Source organism: Colletotrichum higginsianum, chromosome 8 (genome assembly GCF_001672515.1).
Source record: "Colletotrichum higginsianum IMI 349063 chromosome 8, whole genome shotgun sequence".
Classification (NCBI taxonomy): domain Eukaryota; kingdom Fungi; phylum Ascomycota; class Sordariomycetes; order Glomerellales; family Glomerellaceae; genus Colletotrichum; species Colletotrichum higginsianum.
This window is the reverse complement of record NC_030960.1, coordinates 1,189,285-1,216,737: the sequence shown is the minus strand read 5'-3', so window position 1 is coordinate 1,216,737 and position 27,453 is coordinate 1,189,285. Positions and strand designations below refer to the sequence as shown.

The following is a 27,453-nucleotide window of genomic DNA, read 5'->3' as shown; positions in this document are numbered from 1 at the left end:
TGGCCGTCCTCAGATTGTAAAGAGTTGCATCTTTGCCTTGCCCTCACTAGGAATAAGAGGGTCCCGATACGTGACATAGTCGAGAGACTCTGGAAGCTTATGAATAGTCTTGTTGGCGCCGTCCTGGGTAGCTGTGTGTCGATTAGCGGAAACGTACCGAAAAGCAATTTGTAAACCACGCTTACCCGAAGCAACCGAGTTGAGACGCTTGCTCCCCTCCATCGTCCTGCGCACCTGCTTCGCAACGTCGACCGCGAATTTCTCGCTGCGATCGACCAAATGGACATAATGCTTTACAACGAGACGCCACTCATCTGCGTCAATGCCGCAGTGATCATCGTAGGCAACGGATCGCACGATTGTCGGTTTGGTCGACTTGGCCATCCAACAATGCATCCAGGGCTTCACTGCTGCTTGAGCAAAGACCTTGACAAGCTCTTCAAAATCATAACGTTTGTCGGCGGCGAGGTTGTAGAGCTTTCCAACGTGCACAGGCTGGAGTGCCTTGCGATCATCGAGAAGAAGTTGTCGGACGCGTAAGCAGACGGCGTGGACGAAGCGCTCGTGGCAGCGTAGGCCTGTGTAGTCCGACAGGCGGATGGCCATGATGAAATCCTCAATCATGCCGGCAGCCGATCGCACATTGGGATCCGGATGTTGCGGAAACGTTCCCGTCAAAAGGAAGCTCATGAGTAGTCCGAAAGCACCAGCCTCGTTGTGCCCCCATTCGAACTTTCTTTCGATCTGCTCCTTCCACTCCATCGACGAGGGTTTCAGTCTCAGCGCGACCTGGAAGAATTCGAAGTTCTGGACAAGAATGGCCTCGGGAATGGAGAAGCTGTGGCGTTTCGTGTCCAGAACGAAGTAGATCGTGATATGATCAGGATTGTGAGGGAACCAAGAGCTGGACAGAATAAGTCAGCTGAGCCGAGGTTAAACAAAGTCCACCACCGCGGGTAAGTAACTGACGCAAGCCAGGAATGGTGGCCCACGTAGGTGTCCTCCATATGCCCAGGAGCTGTCTGTAACACATCAGGATTCTGCCGTCTTCTTGTCGACCAGAATGGGGAATAATTCAATTGGGACTGTACCTTGACGTCGAAGGTAGCATCGCTGATATTCAAGTTATCCTTGCCGAGAGCAAGGGGTTGAAATCCGATGCGAGCAAGACCTGTTCTCATCTCTACACTGATAACAGGAGCCAGCGGGCGCTCGGTGTCATTCTGTTGACCATTGGTGGCAGCCTCTTCGTCTGACTGAAGCATGACCGAGCTCACCTGTCCGGGCTCGGTGTCGGAAGAGAACACGGACACATCCGTCAATTCGAGAGCTGGTGCAGGTCCGGACATGATGGCTATATGACGAAGTCTCTGCAGTGTGGGTGAGAATGCAGAGGAACCAAGGTATCTCAGTGAGTACAGAGAGAAAGGAAATGCTCGGTGAGTGAGGGATAGAAAAGACAAGAGTTGGTGGGTATGTGGGATCGCTTTTTGCGATCTGCCTGAATGGGAGAGAAAAGTTGGGTTGTCTATGGCAGGTCGTTGAAGGATTTCTATCTGAGGCAGGCGCGGTGGTGTCGTTCCTGCACTATGAACCGCGCCTTCTAGGTACAGTAGGTAGTGGGTGCGCGACCACTAAAACCGCCGATGGGCAACCGCTATTCATCTAGATGGCCTAGACATTGATAAATAAAGAGGCCGGCGTAGCCTCTTCTCGGCGGAACGAGCCTGCCATCACTATTGGATGCCGGTCCCGTATTCAAATGCGGACAACAACAAAAAAAGCGTCGTCGCACAGCGTCACCTTGAGGTCTCTTCTTGAACAAAATACGGATTATCCGAGGGCCTCTTTACATGAGCAGTCTCCAGGCACCAAGCAGCAGAGCAGCGAAACCAGTGCAGACTCCCATGAGCCACTGCAGCGTCTGGAACTTGACCTGCTCCAGCTTCTCGCGCAGCGCCGCGACCTCCTGTTCGATCTTGGTCTCCGTCTCCTTGATCTTGAGCTCCTGGCCAACAGCCTCCTCACGGATACGGCCCTTTTCCAAGTTGAGATCCAGACGCACGCTCGCCTGGGTGCGGCCAATCTCGTCGCGCAGACGAGAGTTGAGCTTGGCAATGTCGTTGCTCAGCTTCTCGTGGGACGCGCGCGTCGTGTTGGACTCGGTGCTGTCGGCGGAGAGGAGCTCGGAGCGCAGCTTGGCGAAGTCTACCTTCTGGGTGTAGGTGGCCTTGGCGGCGTCTTCGCGAAGGACCATGGTTCGAGTGAGGTTTTGTATGCTGGGTCTAATGTGAGACAAAAGGGAGAGAATCAGACGTTGGGAGCGCGACCGCATACCTCTCCTGTATGACGTCGTTGAGAACCTTCATCATGGCCTCAGCCTGCACCTCGGTGAAGCCCTCGCTCTTCAGTCGCTGCACGAACTTCAAGGTATCAAAGTGGTGGTCTCGTCGCCTCGCAGGGGTCGCATGGAACGACCTCGTCAGCCCAGGGGCTGCGAGGATCGAATTGCGCGCGGGGTGGTTCAAGGCAGTGCCGCGGCATTTTGGTGATGTGTTCGAGTCGTGCAGCGCATTGGGCCGGGTGTGCAGCCCTCGGCGGGAGGTCGGAGGGAAAGAAGCGAGGGGTCGCAGAGCTTGGGAAGCTGTCGCGGGACCAGTCCAGCTGAGTCTCGGGAGCAAGAACCTCGGGAGGGCATCTACAGCCATTGCTGCTGGTTTGGCCATTTTGGTGTGTGGAGGGGGTAGTTTCTTTCTTGGTGGAAGTCGGAGAAGGGAGGTCTGTAACGGTTAATCAGTCGGAGAATCTCCTTGGGAGATTGAGATGACCACAGCGGCAAGTGACGGCATGTCGTTGCAGGTGACCCACTTCAACGCTCAGGTTTGCCGAAGACCGGCCGCACGGTACAGAGGACAGGACAGGGTCCCTTCCAGTCTCCTTCCTTCCCGCTCATCTAGCACCTGCACTTGGGCACTCAGGTACGTACCTTCGCAGGGTCCTTATCTGCCTGAGGCACTAGTCCACAAAAAAATCTGGGCGCGACTACAAAAGTTGAGCGCGGCAAAAATTCCTTTCTCGTTTTCTCCCTTCTTCTTCATTATTGAACAACGCAAAATAAACATTCATGTTCTCGTATAACAACATCCGGTGAAAGGTTCGCTTCGGCTGAACCCAAGACCATCGGATACGGAGATCGAAATGGAGAAGGAAGCGAACAATCTTGGGTGCGATGCCTCTCTGCCTACGGGCAGATGAGAGGGAGCGCAATGATTGAGCGTACATATATTCGCCCATTATCGTCTTTTGATTAGAAGTGATGGCTGGGAAGCTTCGCTCACCCCCTCTGAATGTGTCCTTGCTCTTGGCCTTTGGCTTGTTTGAATTTCAGATTCAATGTGCTAGACACATCTGAAGAGTTCATTCTGTGAGACTCTGGGTCAGTGGCTACCGCAATATCTAAGACATGCCGCGCGCGCACTCGACTACGACGGGGGTTCTGTACGCGAAAACACTACATAGTGTAATCCCGGCTGGAACACGTTGAGTGCCAAGAGCATGAGGATGGGTACGGCCACTTCCTAGCCGAGCAAGGCCTGGTTGGTTAAGCCGTCGCCATCTTCCACGTCTGACAAGCAAACTCTCCGGGTTTTGTTCATAATTCAAGGTCTGATGAGATAAGCTCGGTGCCAAGCCGCGCAGGTCTCGCAAGTGGTGTCTACGAGAGCTCTATTGTCATCGCGAAGGATAAGCTTCAAGCTCTCTCCAGTTGTCATGCTGTCAATCTCACACTGCTTGAATGAGGTACGCAAGGCTGCAGAATATTCTTTTTCATATTCCTTTACGATACAACATAGGGACAAGCCTCCCAACCACTAGCATACATTAAAGAGGGACAGAGTAGGTGTTTCTTCCTTTCTACTCCCGCCATCGTATGTACCGGGAAAGGTGAAAACGGACAACGAGTCTCCCCCCGTCCCATCGGCAGCCAGTTGTTGTACCCGTCGGAAGAGTAAGGAATGTGTGTGTGTAGCGGTTGTGTTTTCATTTTCGTTTCCTTCCCAGCTTCTGAAGACACAGTCCACGGTCCGGCCTGAGATCAACAACAGGAGAAGATGGAAAAGACTCCCACCGGGGTCCATGGCAAGGACTGCAAGACCCTGTGGGGAGTATCTCCCACAGTACACCTGACTCCTCGAAAGAACGGGTGGGCGTTGAGCATTGCCTAGGCGACGTTCTCAATGACGGCGCGAGCAGCGACAACCATGGCGTCGAGGTGGCGCTGGGCCTTCCACGCCTCAGGGTTGGTCTCCTGCTTCCAGCACGGCTCGTCCGGTTTGGTGCAGAGGGCCTCCCGCTTCGTCTTCTCCTTCCAACGGGTGTCCCAGCGTTGGGCCTCGGCCTCGGCCTCGGGCTTGACGACGACAAGACCATCAACGGGACTCTCGACGGCCTCGATGAGGGCCTCGGCGGCTCGCTTGGCGACGGAGCACGGCGCCCCCGGCTGGCTGCACCAGCGCTTGTCTTCGGCCCTCAAATCGGCCTCCGTGACCTGCTCGCCCCCGTCGGCGCTGCGATTTTTAGCCTTCCAGCACGGCTGGCCGACGGTACGGCACCAGTGGGTGTCCCAGCGCTGTGCTTCCTCCTCGGCCTCGCGCTTCCCGAGGCCCTCGGCCGCGTCGTCGGCGAACCGCAGGCCCAGGCCGAGACCGTCGTAATAGCGCAAGGGGTCCGGCTGCGAGGAGGCGACAGCGCCGGCGAGGTCGTTGAGGTAGCGCTTGGCCATATAGGCTTCGCCGCCCTCGGAGTGGGAGACGAGGGCCTCGGGGCTCCGCTTGTCGACGACGACGTCGGCGGCGGTGATGGCCGCCGTGAAGGCGTCGGCGGCGCGCTTCACCTTCCAGCAGGGCTGACCGACGCTGCGGCACCAGCGGAAGACCCAGCGCTGGGCCTCGGCCTCGGGGAGGGCGACGGCGTTGGTGGTGATGACCACGGTGGCAAGCACTGCGAGATACTTCATGGTGGAGGTGGTGGCGGCTGGCGGTAGCTGGGTATGCGTTAAAGAGGATGGAGGTTAAGAGACAAGAGATGGTACAAGGAGGCGGGTTCGTTGAGATCAAGTGGTGGCTGCTTGTTCTTCGTCTTGAGCGTGAGCTGGAACGACTGAAGGAGGAAGAGATGAAGCTGGGCTCGGAAGTCATCTTTATAGATGGAACTATTGGAGGAATCTCAAATACAAGGTCTCGGAAAGGCTGAAGCTATTCACCGAGGAGTTCGACTGAACCCATCCGCAGGGAGAGCTTGGTTGCGTCGAGACCGACGTACGCAGACGCAAGAGCCCTTGCATGTTCTCAGATGGCAGCATGCCAACATGTCAAACGCTGTGCGCGGAGTGGCCATCTTTCAGGAGGGAAGCAGAAGCGAAATAGTTTGGTCGGCTGTTGAATGGCCAATACAAATAATAACCCACAAAGCTTTTTCTTGTCACTGGAGAGCCGGCTGGACCGGGGACGATCGGCCTGAATAGAAACTGATATTGGGGAGAGGTTCTTTCTTTCGGTACCGGGGCTTGCCAGGGCCTTTGGATGATGCGCAGGGATCGGATCGTCTTGCATAGTATTGTCGGTGTTCCATCTTGGGCTTCGCTAACTGAGAATGCTGGTGCCGTTGCGAGGGTCAATGACATGCGGTTACACGCCGTTGGCAAGGGAGAGGCGTTCATGCATATCAGCAACGGCAAAGCATGGATCTGAAAGCATGGTTTCGCAAAGCAAGGATTGAAGCGGGGATCGTTGTGTTCAACTGCCTCTTTGTTTCAAAAGATGGATGGGTCGAGTCGAATGCAATCCGCGCTTTAGCTGGCCAGCAATCAACAAGAGATGTTCATGGCGTTGACAGGTCGGTAAGGGACCGTGGTCCGAATACATGACAGCCGAGAATCTCACAAAATCATCACATGCCGGAAGATCAGGTCTCCAAGACAGCCAAGTCAATTTAGTTGATTTCATCTTGTGGCTGCCAGTACGACTGCTTGGCATAATGCCGCCAGACCTTCCAACTCCATGACAAACCCCTCCTGATTCCTCGTCCGGAGTTGTTTGACAGGATCGTACAACCACTCAAGGGATTCGTCGTCGTACATATCATTCGCACCAAATGAAGCCGTGTTCCCGTAGATCATTGCCATGATATCGCCGGGGTCCATACAGCTTAGAGTGCGTTCCTGAAGCTCTCCTCGGATGTTGCTTGGTAGCATGCCATTTGGCCCGTGTTCACAAACATCTTTTTGGAAGCTTACAACGTCAAGCTCGATCGCTTCTTCTCCCCGAGATGTCTGACATGTAGAAGTCAATGTGAAAGGAAGTGGCAAGGATGCTGAGCTTGCGGACGTATTCCTCGACAATGGCTATGCTGTTATGATTGTAGAAGCGAGACAGCCCATCCACTGTCCTCCACCAGAGTCCAAATTTTTTTTTTTTTGGGAAAATATGGCTCCTCAATTTAGATTGATAAACTTCACACGTCGAGGCATTGCGTATGGAACTCTAGATGTAGAACTGCTGAGAACGTTGACTGGAGTTTTTGCGTCGCCTACTCTCACACTTCCGTACCTTCGGTTTAGCCTGCACGGGAAGTTTTTCATCCCTTATTGTGTGTCAAGGCATATTTCGGCTTTAATGTAATAGGCTGCAAAATCTGAGACAGCATGCGACTCATGCGTTGTGTTGAAGAGGTTGGTCTTGTCGTCGAATCACAACGATTCCGCCGTCCTTGCTGTTGGATCTGTTTTGAGATGCGACACGGACAAAGTATTTTCGTTCTTAAAAAAATCGTATAGATCTTTGATAACAGGTTGACAAGATGTCGTGGCGTTCTAAAACATTCGATCAACTGTAAACGGGGTCGAAGAATAAGGCTCAAGGTCAGACATGACTTAACAGAGACATGCCACATGGCCGAGGTCCTTTTTAGGAACGAAGCCTGTTAACAGGATGATGGGGCAAACACATTGCTAACATATGTGGTCTTGGTACAGGTTAGTAAACGAGTTTGATGGAAGGAGTGGGTAGATGCCACACGTTCACGAGGGACGAGGACTGAACATGTCTGTTACGGAGAGCATTGGCTTATATTCACCAGCAGGCAGATGGAGCTCATTGAAGAAGGAAAGGCCGGGAAAAGGACAAGGCCATGAGACTCTAGTAGAACATGCAGTATTCTTCAAAGGGGGACGGAACTCAGGTGGCGAGTCGAGACAGAATCCGAGTCCAGGTCTCAGAATCGGAGAGGGCCGGCTGAGGCCACGGGAACATCGGGTGAACTTGAAAGCCCCAAGCTTGCGATAGCCATTAGCATCACACCAATACCTTCTGGCTGCATCGATCATCTGTGAACTTGCGTAGCCGAGCAGCGTTGTAAACATTTCAGCAGCTACGATGGATGACGTTGCTGTCATGAGGCGAAATCCAAACTGGGAATGGACCGGTTTTTGTGTGCAGGAAAGCGGAGCGCGACCTCTGGCTGCGAGGGACTCAGAGGTCGGCTGCGACGAGCTTGAACAAATCGAGCGTAGCCGACGATGAGCTTAATTGACGGAGGAGTCGAGAGGAAGCATTTGCGGAGATGAGATTTGGGGGAGGGGAGGGGGGTTACGTTACACACCGCTCTTCTCCAAGATTGGTATCCCAATCGCCGGCGAGGTTGTCGCCCCCCCTGGGCCTTTCCTCGCCCCCTTCGAGGTAGAATCCAATGTACGTACGGACGGCGGCGACGAACGGACGGCGCGATTTCGAAAATTTGAGAAGCGGCACGCGGCGAACAAGCCGGAGCTTCAGCGGTTGGCCGCGTCTAAGATTGAGTCGGGCGAGACAGGTACACGGCGGAGCGTCGCACCAACAGCTCGTGAGACGAACCTCGCAGCTAGTCCTTTGTAGGCGGGAAGCAGGCTTGGAGCTACGGGCAGGCCCGATGCAATGCCGGACGAGTGCGCGTCTAGCATCTATATCGTGGTGTGAGATGAGATGAGATGAGGTGGAATGAGGTGGGATGGGATAGGATAGGATGGGATGGGGGTTTCTGAGAAGGCTGGGAAGGGATGGTCAGCGAAGTGATGCAATGCCGTGTATCCTGTATTATGTATCCTGTATCCCTCGGCCATGATCCCACTTGGGGCACAGGTGCCCGGTGGCTTGCTCTTACTTGCAGGCGATACAACGGATAACAAGACAACGACACAACGACAACGACAATGACAACAACGGGGCGGCAGGTGCAACGGTTACACAGGGCACTAGGCCGAGTTGAGGCTCGAGGAATAAACTCCGAAGCGGCCATGTCTTTGGTCTCAGTCTTGGGTCTCGGTCTTGGTAGGTCTCACTTTGGAGGATGGTTGACGACGGACTCCGTCTCGGCTCACATTCTTAACCTCAATTTTTGGAACGGCAATAAGCTTCGTCTTGTCTGGCCCGGACCCTTTAAGCCTCTTCTCCCACATCTGCCCATCCGCCGACATGACGACATCATCCTGGGGGGAGGGCCGTAAAACGCGTGTAGCCAACGGGGCAAGCGCCGATCATGAACCGGTCAGGCGGTGAGGTGCATGAATGGTGGGCCGCGGTGTGGCGGACCGCCAATGCCGTTGTTTAGGCATCTCGCTGGAGTGCTGAAGTGGTGCACATACAGCAGTAGCCTCAGCAGGATGGTGATTAGGTGCATTAACAGAGGCTTGGTGATGGCCCCCCCAACCCCGCAGTAATTTACGAATATTCCTACCTACGTACCTACCTACCTACCATACTTACCTACCTACCTGCTACCTTTAGGTAGTACCTGGTATCTATACAGAGTACTCCCTCCGTACATGGTGGTCGTATTACGGGGCGAACACCAACAATCGTCATCCCTCTCGCTCTCTCTTCCTCCTCGTTAATCTCCGTCTCCATCTCCATCTCCATCTCCCCCATCCAAATCTCAACCCGCCCACTCACAACCACTACCATCACCACCATCACCACATTCCAGTCGCGACTTCCAATTCTCGACGACACTCACACGCATAACGCACACAGAGAGACAAAGGGAGATCCGACCCGCGATCGGGATATCATGCCTCAAACAAAACCAAAAGACCCCAACGCGTTTCCCACCCGGCAATTGGCCGTCCTTGGTACTGCGACCCTGCCTATTCGTCCTCCTCTTCCTCTTCCTCCTCTTCCCCCTCCCTCCTCTTCTCATCCCAGTTTCTGCTGCGAATACGCATAAACGCGCATCGTCAACACACATCAACACATATCCACTCGCGCCTCCAACCAGACAAGCGGGAGCAGAAGCAGGAAAAGAAGCAGGAACAGAAGCAGAAGAACAAGCAGAAGCCGAAACTGACGCGTCTTGCAGCAATATGTCGCTTCTCCGAGCCCATCGCCTTCAACTCCATCCTGGCCTACACCTACACAATGGTCCTGGATCTCGGAATGGGTGAGGCAGACGCCGCCTTCTACGCCGGCCTGCTCATCTCGGCCTACGCTGTTGCCGAGGCCATCACCTCTATGGCCTGGGGCGCCCTGTCCGATCGTATCGGCCGCAAGCCCGTCGTGCTGTTTGGCCTCGTCGGCGTCGCCATCTCGAGTCTGATTTTCGGCCTGGCAAAGACGTACTGGGTCGCCCTGCTCGCCCGCTTCGTCGGCGGCGCCCTCAACGGCAACGTCTCCGTCATGCAGACCATGGTCGCCGAGATGGTTAAGAACCCGGACCACGAACGTGAGTTTTCTTCTTCTTCTTCTTCTTCTTCTTCTTCTTCTCTTTTTTCCTCTCTAGTCTTACACTTTGCCCGCTGTGGCGATGAATGCAACAATTCACGCCTGCGCCTTTGTGGGGATCGCAAATCGACGGATTGCTAATCGTACGGTTTTTGTTGGGGTTTGTAGCCAAGGCTTACGCCGTCCAGCCCTTCGTCTGGACCTTGGGCGGCATCCTTGGCTCTGCCATGGGTGGCTTCCTAGCCCAACCCGCCGTCCAGTACCCTTCGCTCTTCTCCCAAGACGGCATCTTCGGTCGCTACCCGTATCTACTTCCTAACCTCGTATCCGTCATCGCCATTTCTCTAGCCGTCATCCAGGGCATCTTCTTCCTGGAAGAAACGAAAGAGGACTTTGGGGATGACGACCAGCACTACCACGGCCGCAACAGCGTCGCTGTGGATGACGATGACGTCACCGACGAGAACACGCCGCTGCGCCGCGCGCCCATCCGCGCCTTCAACCCTCGCCGTTCGATATCCACGAGCCACTCGAGGCCGCGCTTCGCCGAGTCCAGCCTGCCTCTGCCTTTCGAGCACGATTTCGACTTGAGGCGATCGTCTTTCGGAACCGTCCACTCCATCAAGGTCGTGCCCGAGGATCTGCGACAGCACCTGTTGAACTCGCGCGCCCAGGCAACGGGCCAGAAGAAGACAAAGACCTTCAACAAGACCGTCGTCATGCTCATCATCGCCCTCATCATCTTCTCCTACCATCAGATGGCCGCCGGTACCCTCTTGCCGACCTATCTCCAGGCCAAGCCGCGACAGCCCCGGGGGCATCTCGATCTCGAAGGCGGCTTGGGCAATGAGGTTCACGATGTCGGTGTTTACCTGGCCATCAACGGGCTCCTGGGTCTCGTCATTCAGGGTCTGATCTTCCCCATCTTCGTCGAGCGCGTCGGTGTCTGGGGTTCCTTCATCTCCATGATTGTCGTCTACCCGACGGCCTACCTCTTCGTACCCTTCCTCTCCGCTCTGCCCGAAGCCCTGACCGAGGCCGGCATCTGGTTCTCTCTCATCCTGCAGAGCTTCTACGGAATTATCGTCGGCCCCGTCACCCTGATCCTGATCAAGAACGCGACGCCGACGTCGCAAGCGCTCGGAAAAGTCAACGGCCTAGCCATGTCCGGCGCTTGTCTTGCGAGAACCGTCTCCCCGCCATTGGTGGGTGTCATCTACAGTTTCCTCGGCTCCGGCGCCGCCTGGTTTAGCTGCGCTTTGTTTGCCTGTGTAGGCATTGCCCAGGTCTTCTGGGTGCCCAAGAAGCATATTGACGTCGACCACGTCGAGATCGGCAACGCCATCTCAAGACGTTTCTCCGTCACTTCCCAGAGGCGCGAGAGCCATCAGAGCATCGAGGCGTTCCGGGGCCGACACGCCAATGGCGATGTCTAGGTGTTTGCATAGCATTGCGATGCCGTAGTCTGTTGAGCACACTATCGCTTTTTGCTTTTTCTTGCCCCCCCCACCCTCGAATTTTCTCCATCCTGTTTCGTATCATCTGCATTGGCATTTTTTGTGCGAAGCTACGCGTTGACTCTTTAATGAACGTTGGGCATGTTCCAAACATGGGTATTTTTATAGGTGTTTTATCTACGCTATGAATTTGACGACCTTGTTCAATGTGGGATGCGGGCGTTCTATCTATATACACGATTTTTGAAGATTCACGGACGACCTGTCGCAGAAGCAAGCTACTTCAAACGCACACGAATTGACTTTTACTATCCAACAGATTCCTCACAATGGCTGAAATCAGTGACAATGGTGAAGGATGCAGGTCTGCTCTTGGATGACTTGCTGACTGCATCGCACACGACGGACCAAGTTCCTGAGTCCAAGGTGATTAGATGCCCCCCTTCCCTTCCCCCCCTTTTCCAACCGTCACTCGACCCAACCTCGGGCAATCGTCAAAAAGCAAAATGAAGCCAGGCCAAGTCAGTAAACCAACGCACTAGTCGAGAGGACACAGCGGCGGCCTAGAGCTAGCCTGTCCAGGTTAGTAAAGGACGACGGCATGAACCTAGACTCGTACAGAGCAGCGGCTGGCGACGTCAAGTGTGCGAGAGGTTGGTCTCACTTCAAAAGACTCCACAACCGGCTCGATCCTCGTGTAAGTGCGCGTGGCGGACGGAGGGACTCCACGATACTTTCGAATCACATCCAAACAGCGCATCGTCTTCGCAGGGCACGTGTGCAAACAACACGCTACAAAAGTTCAAGATGTAACATAAGTTAAGTAATCATTTCAACGTAGCGTCGTTTGACATTCCAGGCATTAAACCGTTTCTCGTCACGAGTCTTGTTTATGGCGTATTCTTCAACGACCCCCCCAGCGGCGCCTGCGAGGCCTCGTGTGAGGACCACCCGGCGGCTAGTCAGCTTCTCCGGCACATGCGGCCGTGGTAGTCGACGTTCCAAGCGTCGCTGCCGACGGCCGCGACATTGTACAGCAGGCCGGCGGGATCGTACTTGTTCTTGACGCGCAGCAGCCTCGGGTAGTTGGCCCCGAAGAAGGTCTCCTGCCAGTCCTTCTGCTGGAAGTCGGCCTCGTTGATGTACGCGCCGGCGCCCGGGGTCGCGGCTTCGATGACGGGCTGCACGACCTCGGTCATGCGGTCCTGCTCGGCCAGCATGTCGGCGAAGGGCGCCTCAAAGCTCCAGGGCAGCGTCAGGGAGACCTGGACGATGGAGTCGCGCCACTGCGGCAGCACGGCGTTGGCGCCGTCTCGGCCGAAGCGCGATACGTCGAGGCCGACGCCGATGTAAGTGACGCCGAGCTCGACAAGGCGCCGCGCCGTCGGGCCGAAGGACGGGAGGACGGCGCGCGGCAGGAGGCGGCCGCCGAAGAGCTGCGTGCCGACCTGGATGTTGCCCGAGGGCAAGGGGCCCCAGTAATGGTTGTAGTGGCCACGGTATGTGTCGAAGGAGGTGTAGGTCGGCTCGAGCGTGACGTTGAGCTGAGCGAGGGAGCCGACGAGGGGCGCGAGGATGCGCTCGACGTCGGCGCGGGTCTTGTTGTAGGCCGTCAGTGCCGGGGACTGCAGGAAGCCCGGGCCGAAGAAGTAGATGATCATGACGCCGGCGTCGACGATGTCCGGGAGAGCGGCGTGGAAGGCGTCGATGACGCGGTAGAGGGTCTCGTTGTTGTCCCCCTCGGGGATGGTGACGGCGAAGGTTGCGCCGCTGACGGGGGCGTCCGGGTGCGCCTTGGTGGTGATGGAGGTGACGACGCCGTAGTTACCGCCGCCGCCGCCGCTCAGGGCCCAGTAGAGGTCCTCGTTCTGCGTCCGTGAGGCCGTGACGAGGTCCCCGGTCGGCGTGACGACCTCGAAGGAGAGGGTGTTGTCGGCGGCCAGGCCGTAGACGGTGCTCAGCGCGGAGTGACCGCCTCCCTTTGGTTCATTGTGAGCAAGAGGGGGGGGGGGCTTTCAGAAGAGAGGAGGAGGAAAGGAGAGGAAGAAGAGAAAGGCTCACCTGAACATACCCCCCAGCAATACCAACGGTGGGACATTCGCCCGTGACGACGGCCAACCCGGCGGCGTCGGCGGCGGCGATGGCCTCGAACCCCTGGACGCCGGCGCCGGCACGGAGGGCCTTGCCGACGTAGTAGCTGCCGTCGTCCCAGTCGATGATCTCGGCGCCCTTGAGGTGATGCGTCCAGACGGCGAGGGCGCCGGCGCCGGTCGAGCGGCCGTTGTAGTCGTGACCCGTGTTGCGGACAACGAGGCGGACGTTGTGCTGGTCGGCGAAGCGCAGAGCGGCCTGGACGTCGGCGGGCCCGGAGGCGTCGACGGCGTAGCTCACGTAGTTGCCCAGCGCGCAGGGGACGTCGCGGGGCGTGAAAGGGTCGCAGCTGGCATTAGCGAACAGGGGGGCCATGACGGAGGAGGATGACTCCATACTGTCGAGTCATGTCAGCCCCGGCGCTTCTTGTGAGGCAGACCGCATACACAAACACACACACACACACGCAGACATAGAGAGAGAGAGAGAGAGAGCCTGGGAGACGGCAGAGGTGTGTATGACTAGAGAGATTGTCGGGTCTGGGAACTTACTGGACCTCCGAGTAGAGCCAAGCATCCTGCAGACGGGCGCACTCGGTCGCGTTGTAGCCGTCCCCGTGACACGCGCTCCCCAACGGCACCGTGGCTACCAGACGGCCGTCGACGGTCCGGTTTAGCTGCGCCCACGCGTCCGCGGAGGGCCAACCCGGGTCGCCGGGGAGATACTTGCACGAGGGCGAAGGAAGGGAGGCGGCGGAAGCGCTTCCGACGGCGCCGGCCAGGGCCAAGGGGGCGAGGAACGGGGAGCGGCGCATTCTCCTTCAGATTCTTGGCGAGGTGGACGGTGCTTCAAGCTTCTTTCTCTTCTTTTTGCAGATCGAAACTTTCTTGTCCCTTTTTTCGTTTGCAAAACGATCCGGAGAGGGATCAACAGCAGGGGAAGGGGAAGGGGAAAGGAGGGGGGGAGGGTGAAGAAAGAGAAGTAAAAGAAAAACTCTCACGCCGAAGACGAGAGCGAGAAGAAAGGGGAGAGGGGGCCAAAAAACCAATCTCTCGAGGAAGCGGGCTTGTTCTGGTAGTTGTATGCGGCGATGCCCAAAGTGGACTCCTCCCTTCCAAATTGCATCCGCCCGGCTTCGTGATGGAGAGAGGGGGGCCCTGGTGCCGATTCGAATGCTTGTACAAGTTCTGGCGGTGGGAAGCAGGGCAACAAACTGGAGGGAGGGTTGAGGAAGATGGACGATGGATGCCAACGTCCCTCAGCCCTCATGACAAGGCGCTTCTGCGCGCTTTTGCACAGTTCGGGACATGATCGCCGCCCCCCCGTCGTTCGTTCCGGGGCGTAGGTAAGACTGGCATCCCCCGCAAGTCATCCGTCGTGCAGTTTGCCGGGTGTCTCTTTGGTCAGCTTACACGTAAAAAAAAAAACAATTAGCGCAGTGTAGTGTGTGTTCCTGTCGTGCCTTGCATATATGCTGGGGAGAGGCAAGCTGTTGTTGGTGACGATGAGGGGGGATACGGAGCTCGCTGGGCTGTGTGTGGATGGACGAGAGCGAACGTTCCCACCCGTTCGCATGGAAAAAAGACGGTAAACAAAACAAAAGCGAAATCCCGCCTTGGCCAATTTGCTTACGGATACGCACACCCAACAGCCCAACGTCGTCGTTCTACAGTGCCGCCTTTTCATCTCGATGGTGGAACCGCCCGCGCGCCCGGGGAGGGAAGGGAGGTTGGCCATGCAGGGATTCGGGGGTCCGGGGTCCGGAGACCCACATTCCGGGGACCAGCTCCGGCCTCCCGATTTGCCTCGCCGAGCTCGCCGCCATTCGGCCAATGCGAGTGCTTGACTCGTGAACCCTGGGTACGGGCTCCGTCCCGCCGCGAACCTTATAACCAGAGGTCCCGGGGGGTGGGGGGGTTGAAGGGTCTTACAGGTGGGAATTCCCCCAGCGACCATCTCCAACGCCCTGCTTTTCATCTCACCCATGCTTGTCAGCTTGCGACGCCGAGAAGTGTTTTTCTTTTTCTTTTTCTTTCCCTGATGAACTTCCCCCCCTGGTGTGTAGTGTGCGCCGTGCGGACATGGAGTCAAACAGAGTTGCGCCGCGGCAAAGGCCGATTTGTGTCGATTTGATCGATGGATCGATCTGGGTGCAATGCATCATGTTTCGTGCGCCCTTGCTCGCTCATGGATGCAATGATACGACCTACCCAGGGCATGTAGGCGCGCTATTGCCTGGCGCGAAAAACCATCGTGACCTTTTGGGGACTTCCCATTTCATTCAGGTTTCCGAAATGAGGAGGGTTTGACGCATCAAGCTCGGGAGCCCGTATCTATCGCTCGCTCGCCCGCTGCTCATCCACAGAGACTCGAGATGACGTCTCAGCCCCTCGTAGGCGTGTCAGTGTTTCGAAGACCGCTGAGACAGGGGGCGCGCCGAACGTTCCCCCAGACAAAGGCCGACCTCCCCTTCGAGAAGCCGCCGGCTTCGAAGCCTTAAAGCCCTTTCCACCAATCGCCACGACGTCAAGACCTGTCCAGCAGACGTGTGTGTAGCGGCGGTCCGCCGTCCACGAGCACAAGCTCCGGCCGGCGCGGACTAGCCTCTACGCATGCGGCAGACCTCGACAAAGTGCCGTCCCGCGACATGCCAAACCGTTCGCCTGGGTCCTTTGATCCCTCGACGCGTGCCAAGGCAGGCCAAACGCGATCCACTGAGATAAGGGAGAGAACCTTTTCAGTTGGTGACCTGGAGGGGGGTGTGTGTTCGTCAACCCGAGATTCTTCAGCAAGCCACTCGCGCAATTTCGACGCCTCGCAAATGCGGTGCCGTCGAGGCGGGCAATGCTGCAAGGGTCTGTCTGTCTGTCGCGCCCATCCACTGTTCGGAGACGGCATTTTGAGACGTGGGGGGGGGGGGGAAAGCAGGTGCTGTGCCGGCCGGGGACATGGCATATTGGTATCATGGTATAACTAACTGGGTGTGGCTCTCCCTGTCTCCATCTCCCAGGCCGACGACGACTCGCATCCCTTCTCTCCGCCCCCCCCCCCCCCCCCCCCCCCCAATTCATGAATGTCTTGTCCAGCACTCCATCAACCCGTTGACTTCGCAACGAAGCACCCTCATCCTCTCACATCATGACGGGCTGGACGCACAACACGCCAGACGACACGCCGACCGACGGGCCGCGCATCGCCGCCATCTGCACGGCCTTCACTGCCGCCGCCTTCGTCCTCGTCTGCCTGAGATTGTATGTCCGGACGATGCTGGTCAAAGCTGTTGGCTGGGGTATGTTGATCGACGCCCATTGAACCCCCCCCTCCTTTCCCTGAGAAACTTTCCTGTTGTCTCCGTCACACGGCAACGCTGACGAGGATATTCTCACAGACGACTGGGTCATCATTGTTTCCTGGGTAGGTTTCGACGTTGGGATGGTGGCGGTCGACTGATATCAGTCGGGTTTCATTTTTGCTGAGACTGACCTCCTTTTCTCTGATCAGCTCGGAGCGTGCGGCTATACGGTATGCACCGTGCTACGTAAGAGACTTCTCTCTTTTTCACCCCCTTCAACGATCCGTTCTATCTCGCCCGTGACTAATCCGGACGCAGAGACGAAATGGGGCCTTGGAATCACCAGGCTAGAGGACATGCCGGACGAGGATGTCCTGAACTTTGGCAAGGTGAGGAAGCATTCCGCGACGTTTTCTCTCATCCCGCTAACGAGTTTTCTGAAAGCTGCAATATATGGGAGGTCCATTGTAAGTCTGGTGCATGCACGACAGAGAAGCTGGCTCTGACTGGCCTGTCTGCAAGCGACATGTCATCTAACAGCGTCCTTCTAGCTACGTCGTCGGCATCTGGGGATTCAAGATGAGCCTGCTCTGCTCCTATCTACGCTTCTTCCCCGTCGGCGGCTACAAGACCGGCACCATCATAGTCGCGGTGGCGTGTACCATGGCACACATTGCCTTCATTTTCGTTTTCCTCTTCCTATGCACACCCGTGAGTAGGCATCCATCCATCCACCTCGGGACGTGTCGGAAAAAATGCATCGACTGACCCCGGCACCCAGGTCGAGAAGCAATACGACCCCTCGGTCCCCGCGGAAGTGGGACACTGCGTCGACGCCGTAGCCTTCTACATGACCTTTTCGTCCTTGACCATCGTCTTTGACGTCCTCATGTAAGCAAGCCTCTACTTCCAGCAATCAAAAGCCCCCCTCCCCCCTCCCCCCTCCTCCGACAGGCAGCTGACCACGGCGCTCGAACAACCCGAAAACAGCATGTTCCTGCCGTTCCCCGTCATTCTACGATCCCAGATACAAAACCGGAAGAAGGTGGTGCTCCTCGCCCTCTTCGTGCTCGGCGGCTTCGTCACCGTCATCCAGGCGATCCGCATCCAGACGATCCAGAACCTCGTCAACTACCTCGACTCGGCCAAGACGATCCAGTGGTCCGTCATCGAGACGTGCATCGGCATCATCATCGCCTGCGTGCCGCCGCTGGCGCCCATGGTCAAGTACTTCGCCGACAGGAGCCGCTGCCGCTCCGGCGGCGGCCGCAGCCGCGGCTCGGGCCCGCCCACCAACAGCTCGCGGTACGTTCTGCAGACGTGGGGTACCAAGCGGAGCGGCATGCAGCCGCTGGGCATGGGCGTCGACAGGGAGGCGTCCGTGGTGGGCAGCCTGCAGACGAAGGCGGAGGACAGCACTGAGAACATACTGGAGTCGAGCGGCGCCGCCAAGGCCACGGCGGCGCCGGGTGCCCCGGTGACGTGGTCGGACAAGGATAGGAGGCAGGACGTCTGATGGGTTGGGGAGGCGGTGGGGAAGCTTGGAGGTGTGAACGTTGCTTTTGCTCTATGATACCAATTTCATTCTTCGGAGGCCGGAAGGAAAGCAAGCGTTGTGTTTTTCGTTATTTTGTTGTCAGGCATCGTCGGCGTGATCTCACAGATCATGCCGTTCAGGGATGGGTAGAAACCATTTAAATGTATAATATCCCATGGCGTACGCAACCAAAACACACTTGTAACATCTTATATGAATACCGACTCATGCCCAGAGAATGACTACTGGGCTTGTCAGAAATCATGACAATAGTCGAGGTCACATCAAACCTATACATCTGGTCGTGTAGCCCACTTGACGTCATGACTGACTACTCCCTTGTCGACATTCCTGGTATGACAAGTAGCTAATCGAGAAGCCGCTGCGTGGGACACGCCTCCAACATGTCGCGATACTCGTCGACCAAGTCGTCCCACTGCCGGCTGTCCCTGTCGCACTCCCTGAAGCCAGCACCGCCGCCGGCGCTCCTGCAGACGATGATGTTCCCCTCGCCGTCCCTCCCGCCGTGGGTGAAGTCTCCGTACGCTATGGCCCGGAGCGAAGGCGGGCCCCCGGGTCCGAACGCCCACTCGGCGAAGCGACGGAACCTCGGCCGTAGGTGATGGGCGCCGGTCCCTTGCGAGACACTTACCGCGGACCGCGTCGGCTGCTCCTCCGCGGTGTCAGGGACGTCATCTTTGTCGTCGTCGTCTTCGTCGTCTTCGTCGCCGCTGCTCGGGCCGTCGGAGCCGTAATGACTAGCAGAGCGTGCGAACCACCCGTAATGGGAATCGGCCAGGGAAGAGCCGGGCCTGTAGGCTAGGAAACGCGACTGGCGGATGTGGACGAGCCTCAGGGAAGGCTCGGACTTGAAGGGCCACAAGAAGGATTTCTTTCTCACGGGCGGGATTAGAAATAGGAACCTACAGCATGACGGTGGTTTCGAGGATGCAGGCGGGGGTGGGTGGTGTCTCTTACCAATCTGGCCGGCTCGCACGTCGTGCCGATGCTCTCCAAGGCCAAACCGGCGAGGGGGTTCAGCGCTGCCGGGTCCCTTCTCATCTCGCGGGCCGACGACCTCGTCATCCCCATTTCGTGCCCGTCCCGCCAGGGCCAGAAGAAGAAGGATCTGGGAATACGCAGGTGCGACTTGGCACCGAGGCGCTGGTTCGACGCCCTTCGGCGATGCTCCACGAGGCTCTTCAACGTGTCCCTGTGGCCGGACAGGGAGCCCCAGAGGAGCCTCCACACGCCGTCCTCGTGGTCCGGGACCGGCGGGCAGAGGCACATGAACAGCCTCTCGAGCCCCCGGAAGCTGCCCAGGAAGCCGGCCAGGGCGTGGTGGCCCTCGTCGGCGTGGCTCGCCCTCGTCTCGAGGGCGTCGACCTCCAGGCTCCTGAGGCGGACCCTCGTCCCCAGCAGCACCACCTCGTCGAGGAACTCGCCCCACCCGTTGCACTTCCGGAGGGTCATGGATCGCAACGCGCCGACGTCGACGACGCGCGCCGTTGCCGCCGAGACGGGGACGAAGGAGAGGGTCAGCTCTTGAAGGGCCGGCAGGGCGGATAGACTGGACCCGCGGGAAGGGCTCGGCCCCAGGATGGTTGCCAAGTAGCTCGCCCTCTCCCACTGGAAGACAATGGGGATGTCCTGCTCCTCCTCCTCGTTGTCCTCCTCGGAGTTGTTCTCTTCCTCCAGGAGAGTGACATTGAGTTCTTGAACTTGTCGGCGACCGGCTACAGTCTCCAGGGGCAGCTCGTCGAGCAGCTCGATGCGTGCAAAGTCTAGCTCGAGGCTTTTCAACCGTGGTGCGTTTGACCGGATGGCACTAGAAAGCGCGGGGATGTGGGCAACGTTGGGGGCCTTCCAGCAGAGGCTCGTGAGTTGGTTGAACGACGAGAGGTCGATGACGGAGCCGGGCAGGTCGGCTTCGCATGTGTAGTCTGTCACCAGCGTGAGGGAACGGATCGCCGATTGTCTGCGAGAGACAATGCCATGGGTCCCGAGGATCTCGGCGGGCACGCATGTCCCGATGTCCCAACTGGCATCACGGTCAGCGAATGAGGTGTGGCTCCCTCTCCCACTCCCGCGGATACGAGGGGGGGGGGGGGGGGGGGGGGGGGATGATGGTTGGAGGGCTTGCCTGAAGCTGAGCAGCTGATCGTCCTCGAGCCGTCTCACCAACGCCTCCGCCTCCCGGGCGAGACGCAGAAACCGCGGGAACTCCTCGTCCGGCCTCTCGAGCGCGTACTCCTCCTCGTCGTCGGGGACGTGCGGATCGCCGTTGTCCAAGTAGTGCGGGCACCGCTCGCAAGTGGCCTTGCTGATTTCGAAGTGGAACCGGAGGTGTTTCGCGGCGCGGAGCGCCCTCAGTGGGCAGTCGGCGCCCCGGATGAGGGAGAGCCGGGCCTCGGTCTCTGGCCGGACCCTCACGGACTCCCAGATGGAGAGCTCGACGCGGTCGTGGATCGCCTTGGACACCAGCGACAGCGACTTGACATCTTTCCCGGGCAGCTGGTCAGAGTTCAGTCACTGGCCGAGTTTCGGAGAGGGGGTTGGATTTGTTCAGCCTTGCCTGCTTGATCACAGTACTGATGATTTCTATTGGTAGTCGAGTCAACATTGTGACGGGGCATAGTTCTTGGTAAACACAAAGCGTTGGGGTCAAGCAAACCAGCGCGTGCAGCCCGGCCGGCGCCGGGTTCATAAACGGAGCCGGCTTCCTTCAAATTATGTGGCTCTTAAGTTGCACTGAGATTTACCCCGCTTTGGCTTGATTTTAAACCGGCATTGAATGACCAGCAGCTGCCTTGGCATGGGGAGTGTTTATATCTGTCTATTGGATCTCTACCTGCTGTGCCGCTCGAGTTGGCTGGGCACCACACCACATGACTGTGAGACAGGCTTACACTCTGGCCCAGCTTCAAGCCGTCTAACTTCAAGACAACGGTGCTGCATTAGACAACATGTAACAAGTAGCAGATCAACACCGGGCTCGACAGCTTGGAAATCAACTTGAGCAACTGCAACCGTCATCTGAGCTGGTGATTGTTGTCCTCTACGCTCGCTGGCGACTGACTCGAAGTGAATGAGTCTGGCTTTGTGCTGATTACAGTATCATTAAACCCCGGACAGCTTCTCCTAGCAAGACTGTGTTAGTGTGAGGGAACAGAAGGGTATGTCAGTCCTTTACAATGGTGTATGTATGCAATTTTCATAGATGTTGATGATGATACACACACGCGACGATGAATTCTCGTGCCAAAAACCACCAGACATGAATGACCTCTCCCAATGCTATCTTATCCTTACGCCCCTAACCATGCTATACCCATCTGCATAGAAAAGACACGCCCCAAAAACAGTGATTACACAGGCTTGCCACTAAACTCCAAGAACCGTAGTTGAGATCGCCTAAGCATCTTGCACAGGTTTCCGCGTGGGGCCATCCCCGGCGCCACTTCCGGGACTGCTCGGTCTATTAGGCCTGACGACCACAAAGCCTGGTTCCGGGGCCCGCTGTGGCCGAATGACCTGAAACCCTTGCTCGGAGGCGCCCGCTTGACCGGTGACCTTTGCCCAGAACCCGGAAGACGAACGGACGGACGGGCGCGGAGCGGCCGGTCGGGGCAGCTCTTCCGAAGCCCTCTCCACGGGCGGCGGGCGGGGTACTGCGTAGTAAAGATCCGACTCCCGAAAAGAGTAGTCGTTCCATCGTGGGCCGAGCGGGCCGCTGTTGATGCTGGTGTGCGAGCCTTGCGACGGCGAGCTTGACCCCTCTTCTTCGGTGGACTCGGATAGCCGGCTCGGAGACATGGTTGACGTGGAGCGCTGGAGAGAACGCTTGTCTATGTTGGAAGTGGTCGATGTCGAGACAGTTCTCGAAGGGGTGTAAAGAGAGGAGCCGATGCTGCGGGGATGATCTGCCGATGAGAGGGACGCGCTCGACCGCGGTGGTCGGAAGTACCGACTGGAAGCGTTTGATGGGTTCAGACGCAAGGTGCTGGGAGTGTCTGACCGATACGTCGGCCGCAAGTAGCGTGTGTTGGGCTCTTCAACATCATCTGGCTCTGGGTACGACGTATCAGGCCCTTCAGTGGTGTACATGGAGGACAGGTTTGTTCGCGACACCTCACGTCGACGGAGCTGGCGAAGCCCATAGACCTACATGACGGCAGAAGTTAGACGAGCCAAAGAGCACGGTAAACAAGAGCTTACATCGGGTTTTGGTGCTGCCCACCAGTTCTTGACGATAGTTTTTAGATCACAAACGGCGGGAACGAAGAAGCCAAAGAGAAGCATGCCTCCGTGGACAGCCAGAAGAAGGTATCCGATGGCGCTTTTGACTCCGTTGGCGGCAAGACCGGGAAGAAACGCAACCAAAAAGACCAAGCTGCAGAGTCTCATGGTGGCCGCGATGCTTCCCACAGAGAATGTCGAGTACGCCTGGAACCCGGCAATACTGGCGAGCAGAACCAGTTCACAGGCCCCGAGGACAGCCAGCTGCGCTGGACCGGAAATTTGTAAACCGCCAATGGCCGCACCTCGGACGAAGGTTAGGGCGAAGAGAATAAAAATGAACCTCTCGTCTTGCCGCTGAAAGTCTTCGGAAGGGGACATCTGTCGGTATCGCTTGGTGCTGTCGAAGACGAGAACACCGAGGCTGCGGGTTGGAATCTGTCGGATAAGCCAAACGAAAGCGGCCATCATGACCACAATGAGCGCGACAGCTAGCGTTGTGTGGTAGACGGGTAGCCATGCGGCGTGATCGAGCTGGTAGAAGGACAGGGCCGTCAAGGGGAACATGAAATACGACAGGATGACACGCACGACGCGGCTACAGGTCTGGCGTATGCCGCGGACGGGTCGCGACGACTCACTGTCCGAGTTGTGGTTCCTGTTGACGAAGCAGAAGACCTCGAAGACCAAGGCGGTGCTCGCTGCTATGACAAGCATGAGGACGACCATATTGAGCCACGTATCCATCGTCATGGGCGCGCCGGCAATCTGGGTCATCAACTCCATGCCGTAAGTGCCGCCGTAGGTGCCGTTCAGGACGTAGATCCCATCTTCCACTCTCCCATACACCCGGCCATGGGTGATTGGCCCGTTGACGAAAAGAGACCACCAATTAAGATGGCTGACAACGGGCTGGTAGAAACCCGGGTACCGCAGACTGAGTCCGCCCGTCAGGAAGATGAACTGCATGTACTGGAGGCAGTCCCCGACATTGGGAAGTATGGCCCGAGCAGAGTGCGTTTCTTCGCCATCCAGAGTGATTGGGGAGCTGTAGACGGAGCGTACAACTCCGACTAGTAGCACGAAAATGAAAAGGATCCAGGTCGAGTAAGTGATGGCGGAGGAGATGGTCGGGCCGAGAGCCGGGGTGATGTTTGCTTCTCGGCAGCTAACCTCTTTTGCGTCGTTTCCTTCGAGGTGGAAAGTGACGTGAAAGGTCGATAACGGGGGGAGATGACCGATATCATCCGTAGCGGAGATGTAGAGGCTGAACGGGCTCACCAGCGGCGCGGTCCATTTCGTAGAATAGTTGAGCCGCTTGCACGTCGTATTCGTCGCAATGCGATATACGAACGACCGCCCGAGCATGTCGATTTGTATGACGGCGGCGGATATCATCCGCGAAAGGTCCTGGCACTCCGCTTCTTCCACCCATCGGCCAAGCCGCAGACTTAAATGGTTCTCGCGGCCGTCATCCGATGCCACCAGAGTGGCGTCTAGACTCTGGGAACCGAACATGTCGTTCTTAAGTGCCGGGCCGCCGCAGTCGTGATGTTGCACGTACGCCGCCGAGACACAGGTGACCGCGAGCCATAGCAGCCCAAAGGCTTGCGCGAACATGACTTGCCTCGGTCGAGACCTCGTCGTCTCGGTCCAGGTAGAACAAAGTCTAACTGTCTGGTGTGAAGTGGCCAGGGTGGGGTTTGATTGGCCGATCTACCGCCGTGGTTCTGGAGATGGGGGAAGCAGAATGCGGCGAACAGCAGCAGAATTTGAGACTTGAGAGATGGGTTGAATCCCTTTTTCGACTTTCGCGGTGGATCCTTGGCGTTGCATCGCCCGTTGCATTGCCGAGGAGACTAACTCTCCGCCGTCTCGTATCTCCTGCAGAAAAGGGGGGTTTGCCATCCGCGATCATCCCTGACTGGCGAATGCACAGCGTCCATATTTGCGGGGGGAGGGGACGACGAGCCCACAAAGGGTTCGACGAAAATAAAGACGGCGGAGCAACAGGGGCGACGCGACGCTATGCCGAGGAGATGTTGCAAATCAGGACAGCGAAAGAGAATCGCGACACCTTGTTTACTTGGTGTACCTATGTCAAAACGATGCGAGAGCAAGCCGGGCAAGATGGCGTCGTGAAGAATGAGCCACATGTGGAAAAGGGTACACTGCAGAGCCAAAGATGGTTAGACGGCGGCGGCGGCGGCCACGCTCTCAAGCTGGAAAAGACTTTTGGCATCTGCGGCGATGACGAAGTTGGAACAAGACGGCATGGCAAATCGTCGAAAGCGCATGCCACAGCTTGGGAGAGGCCATAAGGGACGGCGCACCGACTCGTTCTAGAAAAGAAGGCTCTGCGGTTTCCCATACATTGCCATATGGTAGAAAGCCTCGTGGAGTGCCGGGGTATGATAGCTTTCATCGACAGGATAGAGCCTCGGAATCACGAACAGCCTCCTTGTCGAACTAGGGAGAGACGGACCTTGCAGCCGAGAGCAGCAAAGAGTAGCTGGGCCTGAGCTACTTCCTTAGTTAGCTTTTCTTAGGCTGCCGTATCGCCAGTCTCATGCGTCATCCTAGCAGGTTGGGCCGGGACGTCAGACTATGGGACGGCCTACAAATGGTCTTCACGGGAAAAGCTAGGCAGGATCATCGCCGTGAAGATTGGTGCCATGAGAGCGCCAGCGCTCCTCAGCAAACGGACAATTGTCGCAAGAGAAGAAAATAGGCGCGTCGGAGATGAGATGACGGGTGGCTACTGCAGGCAAGGGATGGGCCGATGCAGAAGGGATCGAGTCGAGTTGAGTTGAGTCGAGTCAAGCCGACAGTCTGCAGGTTGCATTGTTTATTGTTTGTTTGTCCCTGCGCAGAGGGAGAAGGAGTCATCAGGCGGCGTGCGGCGGAAGCGCGAGACTCGACACGGCACTCGAGAGTGAGCACAGGGCGTCGAGTACCCCGTCGGTGAAGGCGTCTGCGTCTGCGTCTGCGTCAGGGCGAGCTGCAGCGTCGCACGGGCGGCGCGCGTCACGATGGCGCCGGGGACGGCCAGGGAGGGCCCAAAAGGTGAGTCCAATGTTTGGGTTTGGGATCCATCAGCGGCCCATGGGAAATGCGCTGGAACAGGGCGCGGTGAAATGTCGCTCAGGAAAAAGGATGTCGATTCAGCTGGGCTTGCCCTTGCCATGAACATAGTGCCGAGAGAGAGAGAGAGAGAGAGCACGCGATGGGCACGTCCCGTATTTCGAGACCAAAGGAAGAAGTGTTGGAAGAGTAGTAAGTTGGTGACGGAGAGCGAGAGGCGTTTTCTCGAGGTTGCGACGGAGGCGGGGGGGGGGGGCGAAGCCGGGTGAAGGCCGGGACGATGCCGGGCGACGAGGATTACCGTGGGGGCCGCCATGCTGCAACCCGAGAAGTTGGATGAGAGGCGATCTTAAGGCGAGTACCTAGAACCACCTAACTGCCTCATAACATAACAGGTACCTTAGGCAAGTAGGTAGGCAGGTAGGTATGTGCTGTATGTGTGAAGAAGGTCCCTGACAGCCTGCAGTTGGGATGGCACAGCCTACCTGGGTAAGTACCTACGTAGGTAGGTACTAAGGTAAGAACAGTACGGATTACTTAGGTAGAAGAAAGAAGGAAATAAATTGGAAAAGAAAAGAAAGAAAAGAAACTTACAGAGGAAGGATAGAGAGGGAACCACAGAGTTGGGACAGCCGCCTACGGAAGGGACAATATCCGGCGGGAAAGGTGCACGCCGGCTGTCGGAGGGAAAGACCAAACGGGGCCCTTTCAGATCCGGTACACGTGGAATTAGGAATCCGGGATGAAAGCTGTGTCCAAAGTGCCTAGGTATCTAGGTATCCAACGGAGGACACGAAGACGCGGGCTTCTCTGCCATATTTAGGAAACTACCTATGCTGACTACCTAGGTGCTCCTCACACGTCATGTCGCTCCTGCAGACTTCAATAGTCGATGTCAAGGGAAGGAGCAACTACTTACCACCTTGCCTCGCCTCCCTTGTTCACGACGTCATTAGGTCTACGCGTCTCCCTATCACCAACCTACTTGAACCTAGAGCATAGAACCTAGGCTACCTAGCTTATCATTGTTGGAGGGAGAGCCCAGCGTCCCCTAGGAACACTTACGTCTCAGTTCTCGTATCGTTGTTGTTTTTCGTCCGACGTGCTGTTTTTGGTAAGAGCTGCAAGTGTCAAAGTCATAGTGCAACCTAGGAAAAATACGTACCGGCAGGCCAAAGTGCGCGAGGCAGCAAAGGGCAGGTGCGTGGGTTGAGGGTGGCCCCGCCCGCCCCTCTCGCCTGGGAGGCCGCTTGACTAGATCGGGATAAGCGAGAAAAGCCACCCAATCTCTTCCCCGAGCTACGCTCCCTGTCCAGCGTGTCCGGACCTGCATTTCGAACCCACACCCACCCCATCCTTCTCCTGGGCCTCCACCGAGGACCGAAGGGCCTTTCTTTGCTTCTTCCACGACTCGGAGCAATTGTCTGTTCTACGCATAGGCAGGCAGGCACTGATTCTGCACGCCGTTGTCTTCCGACTACTCCTAGTGATTCCTTCTCCTTGGCTCGCCCTTGAATCCACCCGGCCACGTTTACTTGCTTCTTCCTGTCTTCAACTCGGGCGAGAGCCTGCGAAGATCTCGTTCTGCCGATATTGAAAAGAAGCACGCAGGGAAACATCAGAGAAACATCCGACAATCTACTCGTGGCCACTAGCTAGCCCTCACGGTTGAATCACCCGGACGGGCTCTCCGTTTGTGAGACTCGCATTTCGCACTTGAGCATCGAACTCTCACGCTCACTCTCACCATCACCCACGCCCACGTCTCAAGGTCGTCGACGACGGGTTAGCAGCCCGCAATGTCGACGCCAACGGCCACCACAACAACGGCACAAGCTTCTAGCCGGCGGACGAGGCGCATTTGGCGGCGGTTGGGCTGCACCGGACTGGACTGATCCCTACATCACCGATGGCAACCCGATAGGCCATCCGTTTGAATACACCACATCTCTCTGCTCTGCCCTGGCTGCGGAAATAGACAGATGGTTTGCAGACTGCCCT

The 27,453-nt window shown here is 57.2% G+C and overlaps 8 protein-coding genes across 8 annotated transcripts; 2 read left to right on the top strand and 6 right to left on the bottom strand.

The window, feature by feature from the left end:
• Positions 1-9: 9 nt before the first annotated feature.
• On the bottom strand, positions 10-1,349 carry CH63R_11334 (uncharacterized protein; the record flags this gene model as incomplete). The annotated part of the gene is made up of 4 exons (XM_018306308.1): positions 10-131; positions 186-904; positions 970-1,022; positions 1,092-1,349. 4 exons carry the CDS (start codon positions 1,347-1,349, stop codon positions 10-12), a joined length of 1,152 nt encoding a protein of 383 aa, XP_018153149.1.
• Positions 1,350-1,849: 500 nt separating this feature from the next.
• On the bottom strand, positions 1,850-2,726 carry CH63R_11333 (Duf1640 domain-containing protein; the record flags this gene model as incomplete). The annotated part of the gene is made up of 2 exons (XM_018306307.1): positions 1,850-2,279; positions 2,338-2,726. 2 exons carry the CDS (start codon positions 2,724-2,726, stop codon positions 1,850-1,852), a joined length of 819 nt encoding a protein of 272 aa, XP_018153148.1.
• A 1,496-nt stretch (positions 2,727-4,222) lies between these two features.
• Positions 4,223-5,017, bottom strand: CH63R_11332 (Clock-controlled pheromone ccg-4; the record flags this gene model as incomplete). Its single annotated transcript, XM_018306306.1, has 1 exon — positions 4,223-5,017. One exon carries the CDS (start codon positions 5,015-5,017, stop codon positions 4,223-4,225), a length of 795 nt encoding a protein of 264 aa, XP_018153147.1.
• A 4,085-nt stretch (positions 5,018-9,102) lies between these two features.
• On the top strand, positions 9,103-11,188 carry CH63R_11331 (Major facilitator superfamily transporter; the record flags this gene model as incomplete). The annotated part of the gene is made up of 3 exons (XM_018306305.1): positions 9,103-9,163; positions 9,310-9,753; positions 9,921-11,188. The coding sequence occupies 3 exons, from the start codon at positions 9,103-9,105 to the stop codon at positions 11,186-11,188; spliced, it is 1,773 nt and encodes a 590-aa protein (XP_018153146.1).
• A 983-nt stretch (positions 11,189-12,171) lies between these two features.
• Positions 12,172-14,114, bottom strand: CH63R_11330 (FAD binding domain-containing protein; the record flags this gene model as incomplete). The annotated part of the gene is made up of 3 exons (XM_018306304.1): positions 12,172-13,188; positions 13,271-13,697; positions 13,852-14,114. The coding sequence occupies 3 exons, from the start codon at positions 14,112-14,114 to the stop codon at positions 12,172-12,174; spliced, it is 1,707 nt and encodes a 568-aa protein (XP_018153145.1).
• A 2,324-nt stretch (positions 14,115-16,438) lies between these two features.
• On the top strand, positions 16,439-18,108 carry CH63R_11329 (Integral membrane protein; the record flags this gene model as incomplete). The annotated part of the gene is made up of 6 exons (XM_018306303.1): positions 16,439-16,589; positions 16,635-16,714; positions 16,913-17,059; positions 17,133-17,303; positions 17,374-17,483; positions 17,583-18,108. 6 exons carry the CDS (start codon positions 16,439-16,441, stop codon positions 18,106-18,108), a joined length of 1,185 nt encoding a protein of 394 aa, XP_018153144.1.
• A 388-nt stretch (positions 18,109-18,496) lies between these two features.
• On the bottom strand, positions 18,497-20,836 carry CH63R_11328 (uncharacterized protein; the record flags this gene model as incomplete). The annotated part of the gene is made up of 4 exons (XM_018306302.1): positions 18,497-19,021; positions 19,108-20,170; positions 20,315-20,643; positions 20,804-20,836. 4 exons carry the CDS (start codon positions 20,834-20,836, stop codon positions 18,497-18,499), a joined length of 1,950 nt encoding a protein of 649 aa, XP_018153143.1.
• A 707-nt stretch (positions 20,837-21,543) lies between these two features.
• On the bottom strand, positions 21,544-23,988 carry CH63R_11327 (Integral membrane protein; the record flags this gene model as incomplete). Its single annotated transcript, XM_018306301.1, has 2 exons — positions 21,544-22,293; positions 22,348-23,988. 2 exons carry the CDS (start codon positions 23,986-23,988, stop codon positions 21,544-21,546), a joined length of 2,391 nt encoding a protein of 796 aa, XP_018153142.1.
• Between the last annotated feature and the right edge of the window lie 3,465 nt (positions 23,989-27,453).